The sequence below is a fragment of the Rhopilema esculentum genome, chromosome 4, assembly GCF_057945365.1.
Source record: "Rhopilema esculentum isolate cy_ngs chromosome 4, ASM5794536v1, whole genome shotgun sequence".
NCBI lineage: Eukaryota > Metazoa > Cnidaria > Scyphozoa > Rhizostomeae > Rhizostomatidae > Rhopilema > Rhopilema esculentum.
The window spans coordinates 5417141-5439029 of NC_142818.1; the positions used below are offsets into that span (position 1 = coordinate 5417141).

At 36.4% G+C, this 21889-nt stretch overlaps 2 protein-coding genes across 3 annotated transcripts; both read left to right on the forward strand.

The window, feature by feature from the left end:
* The first annotated feature begins 350 nt into the window (after window positions 1-350).
* Window positions 351-15989, forward strand: LOC135691426 (mismatch repair endonuclease PMS2). 2 transcript variants are annotated; one of them, XM_065209289.2, is made up of 10 exons: window positions 2948-5275; window positions 6610-6670; window positions 7243-7437; window positions 8148-8392; window positions 9630-9988; window positions 10222-10423; window positions 10930-11233; window positions 12210-12369; window positions 13424-15719; window positions 15922-15989. In XM_065209289.2, the coding sequence occupies exons 1-9, from the start codon at window positions 5185-5187 to the stop codon at window positions 13682-13684; spliced, it is 1878 nt and encodes a 625-aa protein (XP_065065361.2). In that variant the 5' UTR covers window positions 2948-5184; the 3' UTR covers window positions 13685-15719; window positions 15922-15989. The 2 variants fall into 2 exon arrangements, with proteins under 2 accessions (XP_065065360.2, XP_065065361.2); XM_065209288.2 differs by lacking the exons at window positions 7243-7437; window positions 8148-8392; window positions 9630-9988; ... (3 more) ...; window positions 13424-15719; window positions 15922-15989 and adding an exon at window positions 351-627 and having other exon boundaries at window positions 1192-5275.
* On the forward strand, window positions 15649-21259 carry LOC135691445 (programmed cell death protein 6). The gene is made up of 6 exons (XM_089115469.1): window positions 15649-15719; window positions 15922-15983; window positions 16778-16822; window positions 17444-17587; window positions 19108-19217; window positions 19692-21259. Exons 1-6 carry the CDS (start codon window positions 15649-15651, stop codon window positions 19791-19793), a joined length of 534 nt encoding a protein of 177 aa, XP_088971595.1. The 3' UTR covers window positions 19794-21259.
* The last annotated feature ends 630 nt before the right edge of the window (window positions 21260-21889 follow it).

The following is a 21889-nucleotide window of genomic DNA, read 5'->3' on the forward strand; positions in this document are numbered from 1 at the left end:
AAAAATCTACCTAACGATGTGTGAGTCCTTTAAAATGCTTAAAAAGTAGTGTTCTAAAAAGCTAACTTTGTAATATTCTCACATATTGCTTCCAAACAGGTGAACACTTGCATGGAGATAAATCATTATTTCATTGTTCAAGAACACGCTTGAAATATAAAGTAACAGTGCAAACAAAAATTCTTCCCTTCATGTGTACTTCTTCAAAAATAAACTTCTCTTTGTAAAATCTGTAAATTCTCTACATCAGATACAAAATTTATTTTCTTTCTAATTGTTTCTTGATGGTGAACTTTATTTAATTTAACTTTTCCATATTCTGAACAACTTTCTTATAGGTTCGGAGTTTGATGAAGTTTGAGCAAACCTGTCCTTCAGAGGACATTTTAGAGGGTTTCAATATCTCTCCAAAAAAATTGCCAGACAGCAAAAATATATTTTCTATTGATGGATATATTTCATTTGTTGATCACAAGTGTGGGAGAAGCTCTTTGGATAGACAATTCTTTTTCATTAACAAAAGGCCATGTGATATTGCTAAAATCTCAAGACTGGTTAATGAAGTTTATCATATGTTCAATAGACATCAGAATCCATTTGTGTTCCTTGATATCAACCTAAAAACTGGTAAGAGTTCATTTTAGTTTTCAACTGCTTTTCATTTTCATTTTCAATGGTTTAATGTTTATCTGTATATGTATTTGTCAGAGATACACCACGTCCCAGCATTATTAATTACTGATAAATGAGGTTTTAACTGTGCGTGAAGAGTCTTGAAATCTATGAAGATTAAAATCCCTCTGCCAAATTACCAAGAGACAGAGAAACTTTGTAAAATAAAATGTTACCATACTGATGGTATATAGACAACCCCTTGAACCCATGGGCCTGCTATTGTTTCAAAATTTGTGATACATGTTATGAACCAAAGCACAGAACACTAATATACCATAGTTTTCATTCTTTTTGTCTGTAGCTGAACAACTGCTAGAACTATACATATCAACAAGGAATCGTATAATGAAACCAGGCGTTACTCTTATGTGAAAATTTGAAGATAAAATTGTGATAACAAAATTGAATTTATAGTTTGCAAAGAAAGTTATTTTTGAAATTAGGTTTTCAGATCATTTTTCATTTTTAAGGTTAAACTCTCTGAAGTTCTTCTCATATCTATAATATGTTTTTTAGATATGGTTGATGTCAACTTAACTCCTGATAAACGACAGATATTCATTGAGAATGAGAAGCTCCTGCTCGCTGTATTGAAATCATCTTTGCTCAAGATGTTTTCTGATTCTGCAGGTAATTATCAAATGAACATGACACAGCAAACTAAATCCCCCATGTTAAGTTTGCAAAACGTGAGTCCTTCTACACAAATATGTGACGGAGGCATAGAAGATGGTAACCTCAGCACATCATTTTCAGGCCAGGACGGTGTTGAAATTAATGGAGTTGTGAAAGAAAATAATTTGAAAGCTAATTGTACAGCAAAACTGAATAATGGAAGCAGAACGAGTGTTTCTTCAATTTTGAGCAAATTTAAAAGTAGATTTTCGAAAGACAAAATAGATACCTTAGCCGAAACACAAGGGAAAAAACATGAACAGCTCAATATGGATAGATTTACGTTCAAGGTAACCAAGGAAAAAGACAGAACAGAAGTTGTTGAGAACGGAGATATAAAAGATGATAGTTTGGATGGAGGATCGACTACTGGAAGGCAAACATTTGGACTTGTAGGCCAACTGGTTGAGGAGAAGAACGTGAAATGTTTTGACCGTAGTGCGATACCTGAAAGAGGAGAGAAAGCAAAGTTACAAAAGGACTTTCAAAAAAGGGAGAGTGAAAGCAGTTCACCACAGAAATGTGTTGGCAGCTACAATATTGTTCATATTAAATGTGAGATGGAAGAAGGAAACAAAGGGCTCGGTACTGCTGAGGAAAAGACCAGGAAAAATTCGGATGATATCAAAGACGAACAGATTGATAGCGTTGTCGTATGCCGCAGTTCTCTGCCAGTAAAAGTCGATATTAGGGATGATGCGAGTATCCCTAAAGCACCATCTTTCAATGCCGAATATGAGTGTACAAGTCATAGTCCTGTTTTTTGTGAATCAGAAGTATCTGGTTCGAATTATGACGGCTACAATCAAGTGAAAAGGCCAAGATTAACAAGTCATGGGGCTGAAATTTCATTTGACATAAATAAGATTAAAGAACACTGGTGTTCAGAGAAGATGGATACCGATTCATCTGCTCCTTCACAACTTCTTGGGTTCCATGCAAAAATATCACCACAGCAGAACAATGCTGCCGAGGAAGAACTTCAGAAATACGTTTCTAAGGAAGCTTTTAGGAGCATGGAAATTATTGGCCAGTTTAATCTTGGTTTTATTATAGCTAAAGTACAGGATGACTTATTTATCATTGATCAACATGCAAGCGATGAAAAATATAATTTCGAGACATTACAAAAAGAGCATTGTTTGAAAGGTCAACGATTGATCCAACCAAGACCATTGGAACTGACACCTGTAAATGAAAGCATTCTGCTGGACAACTTAGAAATCTTTCGCAGAAACGGATTCGAGTTCAACGTTGATCAAAACCAACAGGCCGGACAGAAAGTCAAGCTTTTGTCACTGCCAACTTCCAAAAACTGGACGTTTGATATTCAAGATATCGAAGAGTTGATATTTATGCTCAGTGATAATCCTGGGGTTATGTGTAGGCCAAGCCGTGTGCGAAGTATGTTTGCCAGCCGCGCGTGTCGTATGTCAACTATGGTTGGAAATGCGTTGAATATCTCGCAAATGAAGACGCTGGTTAGTCACATGGCTGAAATTGAGCATCCATGGAATTGTCCTCATGGCAGACCTACAATGCGACATTTGGTCAATCTGAAGCGCATTGATGTGCCATCCGATGCGCAACCTGAAGAATAGATTTAGAAAAAATACTTTTTTAACAAATTTAGGTCTTTTATGGAGAAAATTCTCTTGAAGCTGCAATGCTTTGTCGTAACTTCCGCAAATCTCACCGAGGTCCGTCTGACTGTAATATACGTAATATAAAAATAATTTTTTGTTATAGTATGTAAAGCATAATGTAAAGAAGATGCAGTAGGATTATTGAATGTCACTTCATATTTGTCGACCATTAGATCTTTATATAAAGTATTTTGGTGAATATTATGGAGCAGAGTTGTATTCTATTTTTTTTACATATTAAAAAAGGTGATTAGCTTTTAGGCTGTTAAGCTTTTATGTTTCTTGTAAGCTGAAAATGGTAATGCAGTCACTATTCTTTTTCATTCATACCTCTTTTTGTTTTGATAATCGCAATTTCTCACCTAAAAAGAAATTGCAACGCTTGCAAATTTTTTCTCTAGATGCTTTCACGCCTTCCACTACTTTAGCATTTTATCCATTTCTAGAAAGTGTACTTTGTTTTTATGAGGCTATAATATGTACTGGTCTTGGCAAAGTTCAAAGTTCGGAGAATTTCGAAAGATAAGATAAAAACCAGGATACCAGGGAGGCCATCATCAGGAAAGCTGGTCTGGCAAGAGCTTGACCCATTTGGAGAACCCTTGAAGACATTAATTATTGCCCAGAATTCCAGCCCCCACTTGTTAAAAGACATTCTCTGGTTCGTTTCCCTAACAAAAATCCCATTATCCCAAATCACCCAATATAAAAATCCCAAAGTAACATTCGCTTCTTTGTAACATTAACAGTTTGCATTTTAAAGTCTGCATACTGTATTTCCTCTAAAGAACACCACGGCGTTTATTGCAAAATCCAAATTTTGGATGTGAGGTTTAATAGAGAGCGGCGTTTATCAGAGAGCGGTGTTGTGGTGTTTAATACGAAATGAAGGTTTCTCAAATGAAAAATGACAAGAAAAATGCGATGAAAAATGATTAAAAACAAACTTTAAACAATTTTTTCCCAAAAACAAGTAATAAAGATTGTGTGAAAAAACTTTAAAGTTCACAAAGGATGTGTTCACGTCATGGAATAGTTAGCGTATAAACTATTCGTTACTTCTTGTTTGGTATGTTTTCTAATGAACGCCGCTTTTCAAGTTGCGTTGCTTCAAGAGGGCGGCATTTTTGCAAATGGTTGGTTGAAAGCAATAGAGGGTGGCATTTATCAGAGGGCCGCGTTCGTAAGAGGAAAAACGGTACCCCGATTCATGTGACACGTTTTTTCTTAAATTTAGTTCAAGTAATAACCGTCACCAAACAGGGTTAGCTTTGTTAAATGGGCAGCGATTGAATAAAGCGTTTTCATCTATAAATCAATTTCAATTACTTTGTCCGAGGGTAAGTTTATTATCATAACCACGTATGCTTCAAAAAATTATGGAAATATTTAATTTAGTAAAGAGATCGTCAAAATGGTCAGAAAAAATAGCCTTGCGAAACGAATAAAAAAAATCAAGAAAATAACAAATCAAGAAAGAATATGTAATAACAAGTCGCCGAAAGTAAATACAAACAAAAGAAATAATTTAATAATCAGTACATGAATAGTAAGCTATGCCCAAGACAGTTGTGCACTAGAATACCAATACAAATTTCAAGCAAGAACGGTCGACATCCAGTTTATAAATCCTGCGGCATTTTTCATCCTGAATATCAAATAATTGTTCTTTATATCATAGCTCTTTATACATGCCTTTATGCAAGTTTTGCAGACAGAGGTGGCGCCAGAAATCTTACGACAGAGGGGTTGGAGCTTCCGACAGGGGGGCTAAAATGACTAAAATAAGCAGTTTTTGTACGTTATTTTGTCAAATTTGCTCCGACAATAACCTAAAATTTTCTCCGATGGGGGGGCTAGATGTATCTGACGGAGGGGCTGTAGCCCCCTAGCCCTCCCCTGGCGCCACCACTGTTTGCAGACGAATTGTAACGAATATGTGCCTCTGTATCGGCTCTGTATTCTTCAGCCATTGGTTTTCTCAAGCTGCAGACGAGCTGATTGACACTATGTTGACTGTTTGTCAACAGTCATCACATGCTATGACAGTTTGTGTGGACTTGTAGCAAATTCACACGGAAGCCTAAATCACTTCCCATGCACAATGTTGAATGTGCTGCTCATTTCAAATTCAGCCTGCGAAAAAGCTCCAGGTTCTGAAGCGGTGTAAAATTTTGATCGAACGTTGATGATAATGGCTGATATCGCTTTATGGCTCATAACAGCAGTCCTGTGTACCCTGCATCTGGAAAGAGCAAGCTCCTCGTCACAGCAGCAAGGTAAGGAGAATGCTAAAACTTGGGCTACAAAGTTTGTTTGAAGTAAATGTTAAATAAAACGGACAAGTTTAGCAAAAAACTTACTTCATCAGAGTCCTCTCGCCTGACCCTTGGTAGAGAACGAACTGTTCGGATATTTGTTTGCGTTGTAAATATTTTCTCTGTATTCTAGTAGATGGGCCTTAATGTTTACGGATCAACAAAAAATGATTTTGTCCCAGCTAACAACAATAGGCGCGGGTAACTCAACCGAACCCCTTCCTCTCTTAAAACGGACAATTCTATTTGACATCGCTTACTAGAAGAATAATTTTTGTGTCGAAAATTCCCAAACAGAATCAGCTACATAGTGACTAGCCTCTGATGTTTGTAGAAACGGTTTTGAAAAAGTATTTTTTCATTTTTATTAGATATATTATCATAATAAGGTGCTACAAATTACTTTCTGATAATTTTCATAAAACACATGAAATCAGTCATGCAATTTTTGTCCCAAATTCACATTCTTTTTAACGGATTTCAGCTAAAACCCCTTCCCCCCTGTACTGCCTAATTCCGTTTCTCGCTTTAATATAGAAGGACATTTAATGAAAATTTTTCACTGTTCTGTTTCGTGACCCCGTATTATTTCCCCCGCATTATCCTTAAACCAGCCTTTATCGAAATTTGCATTGTTTGTGAAGGAAGGAGCTGGATGCTATTTATAACATGTCACAGATAGAGAACGAGGAAAAGACGACGAAGACAAGATGTTTGGGGCTTTAGCTGTGCCTGAAAATACGATGTGTTGTCATGCAGGTTGTGTAATGCTATCAAAATAACAAGGTGGAGTCGTTTGCGACAATTCGCAAAAAAAAGCAAATATAGAAATTAGGTATTCTCCAGCATTAACAAGGGGCTCAGCCTCCTTAGCCCCCTAGCACTACATCCCTGGTCAGCAGATGTGTGACACTATAGCGGACCTTTGTCCCCCCCCCCATGGCACGTAAACAAGACAAAAGGAACATGTATAGAGGGGTGACGTATTCATTACCTATTTTGATCTTTTCATTACATTTGCCGGGTGAAAAACCTAGCCTTTTCATATTATTATAGCGCTTTCTGAGCTCTTCTATCACTTTTTCTCTATCATTAAGTGTTCGGGAAGGAAATGACGTCCACACCAACCAACATGCTGGAAGCAGTAGCAGAACTTATCATGGATGCTCTTAAGTAATTTAGAACAATCATTCATAATCAAAAGCTAAATATTTCTATTTTATGAAATAATCAAATGATAAAACTTCAGTTGGTGAATGGTTTTTATCTTAATCTCTTCCCGCTTCTTGAAACAGATCAAAGACCAAGTTTTATTGGGGAAACGCCTATTGAAAATGGCTATTCGAAACAAAAAAGGTAAAATTGATCAATACTTGAGCAATGGCATACTCTCCTTTATACAGAGACCTCCATCAAAAGTCTTGGCAACATGCACTTATAAAATAATACATCAGACTTCGCTTTTTTTATTTTTCTCCAGGTACAGTCTACAGGCTAAAAAGGAAATGCTTGCTTACTTGAGATAAATATTCTAAAAAGTACCAACAATTTCGTGAGAGCACCATTTAGTATCGTAGTCAACCTATGCCACCATAAGTTGTAATGTAGTCATCGATGCTAAAATTTTATGCTGTAGAATAACTGAACTATATAGAGCACATCAGAGCAAATTGTTTTGGAATTTTCTTTTTTCTGTAAAATTCACCTCATGCATCTCCAAATTCTATTCTCCTCGTACAAGCTATCAATGCTATTTATTGATTTTTTATCAGTGCTATTTATTGATTTTTTATCAATGCTATTTATTGATTTTTTAACGGCTAGCCTGATTTACCCTTACGGAGTAAATACCTTCACCCTTACTAGCCTCAAAGTCCCTTGAGTCCATTTTTAAATACACTGCCTCAAATTTTATGGCTTCAATTTAGATACAAAGCATGCCAAAGATGTGAGGTATACAGGTTCAAGCATTGTGCTGAAGTGACGTCATATTACAACACTACAGATGTAAGCATTGACTGTGGAAAGAGTTTAATTGATTTGGATACTACACTAAGGCAGATATCTTCATCTTTGTATACAAATCATGGTGCAGAAATAAATTGTCTCAAAGGATCTAGGTGGTAAGTTATCATTTCAAGTTATACCTTTTCATATTGACTTTCATTTATTACCGACTTCATCTGACTTAGTAATTTTTGAACCTATGTCAAAGTCACTAACGAAGAGACTTCCCGCTACATAACGTTAAGGTAACTATCAATAGAGGTTTTTATATAACATTTTGTGACACGTTCATCGAGTTTTTCTACTGCTATAGCATTCATTCATTTGATATTGCACCATCTACTGGTAATGATGCCTAAATAGTATTGTGTTTTGTCCTGAATCTAGATTTCGTATCTTAAGTTTGCTAATAATTCGGAAGATTATTAGAAGAACTGTGCATATTGTAATTGATACCGACCAGAAACTTAGTGGAATGGGGCAGTTCAGTTTGACTCGCTAAAAAGGATATAGAGACACGAGCTTAAAAATCACCTCTTGTGCTATCATTAGGGCGGGGTTCTAGGTTCCAGACCTCCGGGGTTGTAATTGTCATATTTCATTGTATATTTTCATACAATCAGCTGAAACGTAGAGACGGGCAGCTGAGAAAGATGATGCTCTGAGAAAGATAGGATGTGGCCAGAAGATCAAATTTTGCACAATTGGTTAATTTTTGTGCATACAGCCCTCACTCCTGAAAGGAGAAGCCCACAATGAATGAGGTCTTTCTTAGCATCTTGGCCTCGTTAATGTGTAACTAAAGGTAAGTGTGCTTTTTCTACAGGGCTCTTTGTCTCACAGTCATGCGCCCTGGTTGCCACAACGGATCACTGTTTCAGAAGGTGCTGTGTAAAGAAGCTTGCGAACTTATCAAAGATGATATCTGCAAAACAGAATGGAGTGAAGTCATCAATCGTATCGAGGATGGGTATTTGAACATCGACAATATTTTTCCGGATTGCAGCAAGTTCCCCTCTGTTAAGAGTCCGGCTGGAACAGCAAGCTGTTTCTATCCACAAGCACTGCAGCGTGAGTAGTAAAGTTTTTATTTTTGCCTTACCGTTAGTACTGAAGAATTAACAACATATTGTGAATAGAGCAAGAGAGTCCCAGTTTAGGGTGTTCATTTTGAAGGGAGGCGCGTAGAGACAAGTACTCTTTCTGTACGTGAAGTATTTTTGAGGCTATTTTTCGTAAGTTGCTTTGATAAAATCAAATGAGAGTGGCCCGTTGCTTATCTTTTAGGGAAACGATTGAATTTTAGGTTAATTTTTTTAATAAGTAGCTTTTAAAGACGCAACAGATCGTGGTAGTTGGATGCTTTAAACTGTTTGCTTAAATCTAAATAAGCTCCTCAAGAAAAGTCTTGATAAAAAGAAAAAGTCCTGAAGCATTGCACAAATAGTGCTTCATCAAAGAATTCAACTTGTTTCCTCAATTACCGTATTAGTTTATTCTACTATGTTACAATTACATCGATACAAGTTACTTTCTTGTTAATTAAATAATCCTAGTTTTGGTTTCTATAAGAATAGCTCTCGGTTTGAGCCCTCTTATAATATGTGAATGCAAATTACAAAATCATACAAACTGTTTCCAAAAAGCATACCTCTCAAGTGATTGGCCAGGTCTATTGGTAAGAACTATTTCGGCTATATGTAAAAATATCTTGGTAGGATGTATTAGAAATTGAGGAAAACTTCTACCAATAGCTATCGAAAATCAAAAGCTAGCTCGTACGAATTCGGAGCTTAAAGATTTTTCTATGAAATTGTGCAGGCTGAAGGGCTTTATCTACTGTATGAGCAAGTAATTGGCTTTACTGCTGTTTATTTTTGTGGACTATAGAAATGTAGGGATATGTCTACTGTAAGCTGCTATGTCGCAAGGGCCGATCGAGACTTTCTCAAAATTTTCAATTGAGATATCGTCTAGGTGGGACTGGGTAAACTGGTGCAGTGTTTCGTCTTAATGAAGTTTCAACAAGCTAGACATTGGTCTAGAAAATTGAAATTTATTGTAAAAGTTCTATGCAGGCTTTATGAAATTGTGTACATTGGCAGATAGCCGCAAGATTTACTTTCCTACAGTATTGGTTTAGCTGGAGAAAAAATGGCTTTGGAAACGATGAGAGGTATCAAGTTGATGAATAGCTTATTGGCAATGAAACAAATTGATATTTTTCAGCGTTCATCATTTGAGAGCAAGCGATCTTGCATTACTTTTCTGCTTCCAATTACAAAATTTTCTTGGTTTTTTATGTTAGAATTGAGAAAATCAAAAGCAGGAGATAAGGACAACAAAAAGAAACAGGATTCACTTACACTCATTCTCTCTGCTGCTGGTGGAGGTTTAGGACTTGTCATTATTCTGGTAATCCTGTTGCTTTCGTACCGGCGATGTAAAATGCAGTCTAACCGCCAAGCCAGAAGTGTATCGATGCGGAACATTCCGAAGTCGGATTTCTTCGATGGGATGACAGCAGCAAGCACGACCAACGATGCTTATGATGAAGACAACCCATTATACAACAAGACAGTGCATTTTGAAGATATGAGTCTAGAAAAAATTTCAAGAGAAAGGCTGAAGTATATTGAACCAATTGCCGAGGGAGCTTTCGGAAAGGTAGGAAGTAATATCGACTGTATTAGAAACATACTGGCATAATTCAACTTCAATAGCTGCACCAGTTTTCGGTACAACGATAATATTGAGCAACGTTAATCTGCACTATGCTTTGGTTTCATTGTGTGCTTCCATACCCAACTGTATCATTATGTTTGGTATTGAATTTCTAGCATTGCTCATTTTGTCTCCAGTTGCCTGAAAGATATCTTGATATCTTTTATCATCAATAGGTGGTGAAATGCGAGCTTAGCTCCCCGATTGGCAAGGAACCCAAGTTGGCTGCTGTTAAATATTTGAAGGACGATGCCTCAGAGAAAGTCAAGCACAGTTTTAAAAATGAGGCAGAAACGATTGGATCCTTTGATCATCCAAATATTGTTGCACTGCTTGGGGTATGTATTGATGACAAGGGACCACCATGCATGGTTTTGGGTAAGTGAAACCGAAATACTATGCACCATTCAGCAACATAGTGAGCATCCCAGCTATATGTTCGTAGGACAACTAAAAGGCATAGGCGAAATTTACACGGATCTTATTAAGCAAGGTTGCTTTGGAATTGATAAAGTAAGAACCGTTCTTTATTTGACAAGGAACGGGGTGCATAAATTATCAAATGGTTACAGCATAACCTTAATAAAAATCATTGTAAGCAGCTAGAAACTGAACTAAAACCGCAAAGAAATACAAATGTCACAACTCATTCGCCTCGTAAAGGCGTGCTCCTGTCAATGAAAGTCTTGTTTCAGACTCCTGACTGCTGACAATACTCCCACCTTCTTTTAACATGAATTGTAAACTATAAACCTTTGTTTGACTGAGCTTGACACTGAGACCTATGCTATAACGTTGAGCATAAAAGCATTGAACCAAAAATATGAATGCGAGAGTGCATTAAAAGATGGCTTTGTTACGTCATATTTACGTTTCTTTTGAAGAGTTCATGGAACTTGGTGACCTCACAAACTATATAAGAGATAGATCAGGAAGTTTTCATGCGAGCTTTGGTAGAAATGGGATCTTACCCGAGGAAGTCGAATTCAAGCCTCCCAAAATAAGTTTTAAGGACCTGATTGGTATAGCGAGACAAATCGCCTCTGGGATGGCGTACTTAGCAGAACGCAAATTTGTCCACAGAGATCTTGCTACAAGGAATTGCTTAGTGAACAACAAGACAAATATTAAAATTGCCGATTTTGGACTCGCTCACGATGTTTCCTCAGCAGAACATGATTATTACAGGTACGTATTGCTAGTACATATCGTAAACATGATGCATTTGTGTAACAAAACAATATATTATGAATAAGGACATGTTTTCAACTCATGACGTATTTGAATGTAACAGAGTGAATGGAATAGTGCGTGATTAAAACAATAAGCTTATGGTCAGACTGTTAGGGACATTGTGAACATACTCTAATGTAAGAATGGCGTTTGCAGTACTGTTGTAAGTAAACTGTTGGAGAATAAACTAGTGTACGCATTTCTTTTGCTCTTACCGTCACATCGATCAATTGTTTATTTTAATTCATTGTAGAATGTGCGTTTTTTAAATTCTCCCCTGCTTAGTAGGACGCATTGATCGACCCTCTTTCCATAACATGGACTCTCATCTCTTTTGTGTCTCTTAATTTTATCTATTAAACCAACCCCTTCAGCCATTATTCTTTGCGTACCAAGTTGGGGATCGGTCAGAGGGCGTACTGCCAAGACCTACTTACTAAAATACAATACTCAACACCAACTGCCCCGCAATCACTGCCCAACACCCACTGCCCAACAACCTTTGCCAAGTGCCCAACGCCAAGCGCCCGACACCCACTGCAAAGTGCCCAACGCCCACTGCCAAGCGCCCAACCCCCACTGCCAAGCACCTAATGCCAACTGCCAAGCGCCAAACGCCCATTGCCAAGCTCCCAACGCCCACTGCCAAGCGCCCAACGCCCACTGCCAAGCGCCCAACACCCACTGTCAAGTGCCCAACGCCAAGCGCCAAGTCCCAAACGCCCATTGCCAAGCGCCCAACACCCACTGCCAAGCGCCCGACGCCCACTGCCAAGCGCCCAACACCAAGCCCCCAACGCCCACTGCCAATGTCCACCGCCCACCCCTTCAACACCCACTGACCGATGCCTAACTTGGTACGCAGAATTAGTCAGTATTTCTGATAGTGATATAGATCGTCAGAATAATGCCTCGATTATTTTTACTACAGAATAGATGGGCAGCACCTTCTACCTATACGTTGGCTTCCACCAGAAGCGTTGACAGTAGGAAAATTCACCATCCAGTCTGATATTTGGGCATTTGGTGTTGTTCTTTGGGAGCTTTTTACATATGGAATTCAACCTTTTTATGGACAAAGTAATGAGGAGGTATGATGTTGATTAGAAATACAAACGATACAATTGCTTTTTTAGAATTAAGACGAGAAAACTTTTGCTTTTTATTCATAACACTAGACATGTGAAAAGGATGCAAAGAATTAAACTTTTCTGATTGGGATTATTGTTGCAAAATCTGCTGGAAACGAGGTCCATGGGTATGGCTTGTATGATTGTCATAATTTAAGGCACTTGACTGGAAGGGTAATGTTTTGCTGGGTTACCTTTCATAGGTTATGCTGTAACCAATAAATTTCACCTCCATGAATTATCCACCCCACTTCCAGTAACGATGACACCATTGGAAATCTAGCGAGAAAATGTCAAAAACTATGAATTCTCGGCAGGGATCTCAAAACTAGAGGTTGAAAAGAGCAAACTTTCTTCATGAATTCTGCACCTGCGTTTTGGCAAAAATTTATAAAATTGTCAGACTTTCTCTACAGGGGAACAAAAATTTTAGTGTGGAAAGCAACATAAACTGGGCGGGAAAAATCTTAAACACAAACTTAGTCATTACTGGTGGGCGTGCTTTTGTAGATTATGAAGTCAGCAGTTCAAGGAGGTACTGCTTAGGATTTAAATGACGTTTGTGCCGTCCGCTTTTTGAAAATGGACTCTAGACAAAGCTTTGTGCTACTGTCTTGTAAACAAGAAACAACTTTGAAAAACCAACAAGCATCTTCAAAATTTTACTAGTGTTACTTATAGGTACCATCCCTTAATTTTACAATTTACAAAGATTTGTAAATTTTAATTTTATCAATCTTGAAATTACACAAATGCAGACCGGCAAAAAGCAATTTATAGCATTTCCTAAAACGTAACATATACTGCAGAAATAATATGCGCACTTATTTAAAAAGAAAAAGCGCAAGTAAATTTTTAAACTGCTTAGTACTTTGGACTGTTTATATTTATTTCTGGAGTGAATTCCAGTCTTCGGGTCTGTGGAAAAGTAATGGTCTGAGACCATTGTAAAACCCTTTTCGACCATTCATCTTATTTTCTGTAGCAATTGACTATGTTTTCCCAAATCGTGCAGGTCTGTGATCGCATACGATGCATGAAACTGCTGAGACGCCCGGACGGTTGCCCACAACGTGTTTACCAACTAATGAAAAGTTGCTGGAAATACGATCCCATGAAACGTCTGCCGTTCAGCAAACTTTATGAAACATTAACAATGTGGACATTAACCGGAAAGGGACATTTTCTAGAGGATGCATGGAACATAATGTTGAAACCTTTGGCGATGGACAGAGCGCCTACACTGCCATTCAAACGGGGAGTTTTAGAACATTAGGCCCAAATATTCCATCCCTAAAATATTCAGATAGTAATGACACCACGGCTACTGATCACTGATGATGAATTTTAGTGTTTATGATAATGCTCTCCTTCTCTCTGTGTAGATAAGTACCCTGGCGTCAGAAAACATTCAGTCAGCAACTACGAGTGTGTGTTGTATTCTCTACATCATTAGATTTTAGCTTCAGTACGTCTCTTGCTGCATATGCTTGCCGCAACATGATGCAAAACTAGCCACTCAATTTGAGCGTTGATAAAGTAGGTACCTCGAGAGGTTAGACATAGAGTCAAAAGTCAGCTGTGTATGAATTAAGTTAAAATCATTTTCAGAAGAATCTAACTTCATTTTTTGCAACGAAGCAACTGCTATGGTAAAAGCTATTTTTGCGCATATTACTCCATATTTTTGAGGTTATAAGCTGTTGAGTGTTGGCCGTTGAAATGAATATTCGTGAGAAGAAAGAAATGCCTATACTACCTCAAATGTTGCCCGCTGACAATTTTAGCTTAGAATGTAATGTTTTCATCTATTGTTTTAAAAAATTGTTTCAATTTTATGCTGAAATCTTCATGTAAACAAATCTTTACTTGAATGAAACTGTATTTTTATAATACCAAAAAGCAAGAATGCCTAGGAAATGGGAAAGTAATTGAGATTTAAACTCGTATAGACTCAATCGTAGCTCTGCGACAAGTCTTCTGTTTGATTCACTTTTAACAGGTTTACATTTAACAGGTCGATCATTTTAAAAATCAGCTTTGATGTTTTTGTTTCTGTTATTTTTCTGTTATGCTTAGTTTTGGAGGCATTTTGTATTCTTGACATGTTTTCGATACCTAAATTGCATTTTGAAGTGTGAAACGATACCTGCCTACTCAGACGAAGACCGAATAATTAGATTCACATTTATTTCATTTTAAAATCCTGTTATACAATAAATTTGACTCACTTCCTTGTCTTGCTTTGTTCCTGCCTGTTACTTTTAAATCACCCACTGGAAGATTCACAGAATCCGAAGGACAGCCTATCCGGCGTATCTTTCTTTTGACACATTTTTTTATTGGTTTTCTATAGCTTTAACAGTTTAGGTTAGAATTTTTGCATGATTTCATTTCAGTCAAATGAGGTCAGATCCAATTAAGCGCTGTCAAATCATGTTGAAAATGGAACAAATGTAGTTAAACGTGGTAGAAATCCGGTAAAATAAGAGGTTTTTTCAATGTTAATGGATATTATATGCCCCCTACCATTCTATAGTTTACATTTTAATCGAACCGGCACCCTATTAAACAATTTTTTTTCATACTAAACATTATTTAGGCGTACTTTTTCTGAAAAGTGCGAGATTATCGGTATCAGTTTTTGAAATATATGCGGAATTATGGGTACCATTTGAAGAAACATGCAGAATTATTATGGGTACCATTTTGGGAAAATATTGAAATAAAAGTATGAAATATGTGTAATATTGAGACTTTGGGGGAAAGGAAATGCAAAATTTGTTTGATGATTTTTTGCTAGGCGCACACGAGAGATTTTAGCTGAGCTAAATAGCACGAGTAACGGCGGTATTTTTGTGTGAATTTTGCCTCACGTGCCGAATTTTTAGAAATGAAACCAGTTTGATATTTTTTGCCACTCGTGTTGGTTTCAAAATAAACAATCAAAAGTATTTGCAGTTATTTCATCACAGCTGCTTTGAAAGAAAGCTAGTGCCATCGTGGGACAATTTTGCTCTTTAGTCAATATACCTCAATTGAATTTTTTATTTTTTGGCAAAAGTTTGTTCTTATAATATTTGTATGTTTAATGTTTGTATGATCTTTTACTCTTTTCAATTTGTTCACGATTGCGTCACAATGTTCACGATTTCAAAGCGAGGCAGGGTAATAATATTGCAGTTAGAGTTTAGTTCATGCAGAAGTAGGAAGTGGATTGCAAAACGAAGTTACGTAGAAATGGCCTATTTTGGTGGCGGTCCAGGCTACCAACCTGACAGTAGAGAATTTTTATGGAATGTCTTTAGAGGGTACGTTTGTTTCTATGCTTGCGATACAATTCCTTTCAAAGCATTTTCCGGAAGGCTGCCCATTTCAGCATATCTCCTTAGGCCAAGTCAATTAGCTAATTACCCAGCTTTAGTTTGTAGTTTGGGGACTTTGGTCTGCAAATGACACAGATAATTTCATATATTAGTATTGGTTAATTGCATTTCTATTTTAACCCTGTAGAATCGATCGAAATGGAGATGGACAGATAAATGCCACAGAATTACAGCACGCTTTAAAGAATGGTGAGAGCTTTTTTGAAACATTTCATCACCCAGGCTCACAGCTATATCTCTAATGTATTTGTCACATACTATATGTATATATGTATATGTCACAGGAAAATATGTCGAATTCTGGCTATGCGTAGCCCAAGAAAAAACCCACTATGAGATGATACCTGTGATCTGTGAGAAACAGTATTTGAGCTGCGAGCAATAATGCATATATAAACACGACAATAATATTATATAACATGACTTGATTTGATTGACCCTTTTGATGTACAGAACAGGGTGGTTCTATGTTGCTATGGCAAATTTTGCTGTTGCATGATGAACACATGAACTCAGATAGCAACTTATAACACTATAAATGTCCTGTTTTATACACCAATTGCATATACAGCACTGCCTGTACCGCATTCGAGCACTTTATGAAAGACCAGCATATAGCTGTTTTCATGGTTTGATTGATATTGATGTACAGGTGTAAGCAGGCTACGTATAGCGAGTTGTCAAAACCATCATGTAAAAAATGTTGTTTTGCCACAGACCATTGCAAATCTTTATCATAATGCTTGAAGTTTCAAAAGGTTTTCAATGTAAATTATTAAATTCATGGATGGAAATTTTTTAGATTTGAATTATTCAGCAAACGGCTATTAAAGAGAGGCAGAATCAAATGTTGCTGTAAATCTAATTTAAGAAGCTTTTTGGATGAATCAAGATAAGACACTGTGTAAAGACTTATAAGGGCTTTTGTTAGTAAGAAAGCTGTTGAAATGTTATACAATGAGTAAAGGAATGTTTTTTCTTAGGATCATGGACTGAGTTCAACCCAGAGACTGTAAGATTGATGATTGGTAGGTCAAAATTTTTCCAAAGTTTAATTGTGCATACTTTATGTAAGAGCCATTCACTACCCTTATGAAATAATCTTGGTATTTGTATGTTTGAGGGGAATTTAGCTTTTTTATCCCCTACAATTAATGCCAAATTTGAGCAGCAACAAACAAATTTTTTTCTAATGCAAGTCAAGTCATTCAAGTCAGACAAGTTTTAGGCATTCTGTTTCATGGTCACGATTTTTAGCTCGCTTTAAAGAGGTGGTATCTCTATGACTAAGTTCCATTATGAAACTTTAATTACTGAATCTAGCCACTTCATTCCACTCAAAGAGTAATACGTCCACAATGTTCATGATCTGCAGTCTGGGTAAAGTTTGTCAAGTAAAACGTTGCTCGTGGGCCAAAATCTTTTGGATAGGGGTTGGAGGCCTGAATACTTTGGTTCTCAGCACAAACTGATGCTTTGGAATTGCAACATACCAGTTAAGCAGGCAGTAATTCGCATTTTACTTATCTGTGCCTTTGAATTTGCTCTTAAAATGTTTTTTATTTTCCATCCAGTTGTTTTCCTTTTCACTGGAGTTATTTGATTTTCTTTCAAAATAAAAATTATGTTGTTTCAATTATCTTTGTTAGGCATGTTTGACCAAGATAGAAATGGGACAATAGATTTCCATGAATTTGAATCTCTTTGGAATTATGTGACAGAATGGAGTAGAACCTTTAGAAACTATGATCTGGACAACAGTGGTGCTATAGATAAAAGAGAGCTGATTTTAGGTATGTTGTAGCAAGTATATATTCAATGTATCAAATTACAAAACATGCATGTATATTGCTTTTTATAACTTTCTGTGTATCGATTATAACTTTCTGTGTATTGATAAAATAAGATGCTTATCCTGTCCTCATGAATGATTTTAATAAATCAAATTAGACAGATGAATTTTCCTAACTGACTATCTCAGGAATTTGTCATCGTATGTCATCATTTGTAATAACTTGATATGTTTTTCTGTTGATTACTTGGTATACATACATCTTAGTCAAAAATATTTTAGTCCTTCTACTGATGAAAAATATTTGTAGTGTGAAGCTGAAATTGACTTTTAACTTCTCCAGTCAGGCTAGGAAGGAATTTGCCAAAACATATATTTCTGGAAAATTAGATGTGTTTTTAAAAATATAACAGACACTAATGGCCATAAATCCTTAGAGCTGGTTTCTGTTTTGTTTCAGCTCTACAATGTTTTGGTACGTATCTATTTTTGTCAATTTTATTAATTATAATGTTTTTTTTAATTACTTATGCCCAATATGATTCTTATGTGCTTTAGCATCACTGTTTTTATCAACTGTTTACTCCCACCATTTTTTTATTTTTCTTCCTTGAGCATGGATTTCTAGTACCATCATCACATTGCATCAAGTAACCTTTATAGAATGATAAGGAAAATTCCAGAGAATTCAAGCTGTTTTATGCATTTAAAGAAATATTACATGCAGGTATCTAGAAAGGAAAATATATCTTAGTAATTCAGAATGCTCACTATGAGGGTAAAACAGAGAAAAGAAATTGTATTCAAATTTGAAAATCATCATTTTCAGTTGATAATTCAACAACTTTTTTTTGTTTGCCACTTTCTTTTGATTGATTTTGAGCTTTTACTAATGCTGCATCACTCGTGGTGTATGTCTAATAGCATCATCTTTGGGTACTTAATTTTCTGTCCTGCCGGGTTATCCAGAATGTCTGTCATTCTTGAAGTTGCCTGTTGAATTGTCATATATTATTGGCAGGTTATATTAAAACTTAACATCTGCAATACATTGAGATCTTGTAGGAATCTTCATATACTCACAAGCGAAGATCTCTACCTGCCCCACATTTCTGCCGTGCCTGCAGATTCGAAGTGTCTGCAAACTGCATAGAGCTTGTCTACAATTTATAAGTAACAGATTAAAAGGGAAGCTCAGACCATATTAACCAATGGAATGGAATAGAGCAGTAGGAAGACTGAAAGCGGTAGAAAAAGCTATCCTAGAGAAAAGTGTTCTCTCTAACAGGCACTTCCCTACCTAATGGTAGTATACAATACCCACCTTAACCATATGATAGGTTATCTGAAAATGGCAATTCTTTTCTAGCACTTTACCTTACAGACTTATTATTAGCTACATTTGCACACTCGTTTTTGCAATGTTATCTTATATCACACTATTTCTAAATAAGACAGTTAAGTTCAGTTCCACAAATTGTGAAGGATGTGACAGCGAATATTTGCATCTATTTCCTTTAGGTTACAATGTTTCAGATCGCATCGTCAATATTCTAATGCGAAGGTTCGATCGTTCTGGAACTTTGGAAATACGATTTGACGATTTTGTTCAACTTTGCAGTGTTCTTCGGGTAAATACAATCTTGCTCTTCAATTCTCTATTGTATTTTATTCGCTTTGTTTTCTCCTTGTCTTGATATCTTTTGATTTTGAGGATGGATTATAACGATAACATTTGATAGCAAAGAAATAGTGCATTATAGAATGACTATTAACACAGTGAGCGTTATAGTAAATCTGTGACGATTGACAGGATAATCGTTGATCTGCTCTTATGTGAACAACTTTAAGGAAAATTCGTGATTTTTAGCAAGTTGACAAATTAGTTCTTATCTTTTGGGATTAGAAATTGACTTTGGAGTGAAATGGTAGAGCTTGCTTCTGTTTAAACAATGCATCGGCTTCCCTATCAAAGTACAGCAATTTCTTGGCCCAATGGATCAAACTGGATCCACTTCTAAAACATTTACAGTGGTTAATACCAAATGACCCATTTTTATTTTTTGCAACAAGATTCCTTACTTTGTTTCTTTTTTTCGTTGAAGATGCTAACAGATGGCTTCAAAAGATATGATCGACAGTTAAATGGATGGGTTGACCTTGGCTACGAGCAGTTCCTCACGCTTGTTTTCAGTCTGCGACACTAGACCGTGTATGTTCATGAGCTTCGTGGGTGTAACACATAGAGTAGAATGAACAATTTAGATTTTTTCATTCAAGTATCATAAGAGGAGTTGATAGCAGTAGAATACTTAGATGCTTTTGCTTTACACAGCCTGTAATGGCTTTCCAATCTTCACAAAGAAGGGGATGTTAAATTAGCAATGTAGTGCTGTGATGCTATTTTTATGCAGACTAGTGGCTAGTTAACTAAAAGGCTATCTATTTTTTATCGTAGACGCATGCATATAGAAAAAAATATTGATACGGTGAAATTCGTGATATCCTATCTAAACATCAACAGTAAACAGATTTTAGAAGCATTGAAGCTGTCTTCAGGGTGTTTAATCGAATGATTTTGATATTCACCTACTTGGTTTTAATTCAGGTTAATTTATAACACTTGATTTACATGAGACACATCATTTTGTGAGTAAAGAACAAAACTAAGACGTTAAGAAAGACTAAAGACGGCAAGTAAGAAAGACTCGTAAGAGAATACTTCACGTCGCTTGCTCTCAGAAAGATCTATTACAGAATAACAAACATATAGCACAGCGAAATATAAGCAAATAAAGTCTATCAAGCAATTCTCCCATCACGGGGGTAAAACCCCACAGTATCTATCAACAACAAAGTCGAACCTGGCATATATTTTGCCTCCATGGGTGTCTCGCCAGGCCTCTTTGTTGGAGTAGACTTTGGAATAGCTTTGAATGGCCCCTGGGTTGTTGAGAAATTTAATGCGCCCTGTTATATCGTTTCTGTTCTGTAGTTCTACAGTAGACTGTAATTTTTTATTAGCATCAAAAACAGCAACGTGCTAGTCCAATTGGTTCTAGTTTTCCCTTTTTTTTCGTAAGAATGCTTATTACTCTTTGGAACGTCAATAACAGACATACTGGTGTTATTTTGGTCGATGACAACACTTATTTATGCTAGAATAGTGTATTCTTTTAAAATCTCCTCTCCATGATTTATTTGTAAAATATTTGCAAAAATGAACACTGCCTTCAATTGTCTTAAGTTCACAAAACAATTGTTTCATTCTACCCATTATATCTTGGAAGTTCATTTTTGTTGCTTTATAGGTTAAGTAGTGTAATTTTCTGTAGTTATGTAATGTTGGAAGCTGTATTTTTTAGTAACGCACTTACAACTTTTTTTCAAGTGTAAAACAATTAATTAATGTAGTTTTTCAATGCTTATAGTTGGCAATATGTAGGTATGTAGCTTTTACATGTTTCACATAATTAGGGCTTTGGCGAACAGGTGTAATATAAGTTTTCCTTCTTGCTTGAGAGATATAATTTGAAATCAGTTGTTTAAACACAACAGTGTCTATCAAATGAACATCAGACACTGTGGCGCACGTATAGTTGTTAACTAATGGTAGTCCTCCTCTATGGAATTTTTATGGAAATAGATAAATTATCTGCTTTGTTCTACTGTACTGTTGTGTAACATGGTTTCTCTTGCCCTCGTAGCTGGTTCAGCGTAGGCACGTCAATGTTTGCTCGCATAACTTTCATGGTTGTGGCTTCCAGATCAGACCCCACAAACACCCAAAACAAAATTAATGTGCGGATTCAAACTGCCTACTCTTAACTTTGTTGGTTGTGACTGCCGTAACCCTAACCTTTCTCTAGACGAAACCATTATTAGCCCTTATTATGGTTGAGGTTGCAATCTTTTACGCACGTTCAAAGAAGTGTTGTTAGTACATCCACTTATCTCCCCAACCTTAAGCTTCTGCGATGTCAGAATGCTTATGTATGCTATGATATGTGTTTTTTTAAATTTTCACAAACTTCCGAATTTCGACATCAGACTCTTAGTTTCTTGGCCATACTAAATCTACCAAGTGGTTGAATCTTATCGAAGTCTTCTGTCACTCCACAACTTCTATTTTGATGTTGTGATATTTTTTCAAATCCTTTTCAAACGTGCAATTTGTATTGACAGCAATGATGGGCCAACAGATATTAGGATGGGTTGACTAGTCCCCCACTTTTTTCAGAAAGTTGGTCTTTGAGATTTTTGCAAATCTGATGAGAAAACTTCGAGGAAAGAGAGGGGGGGG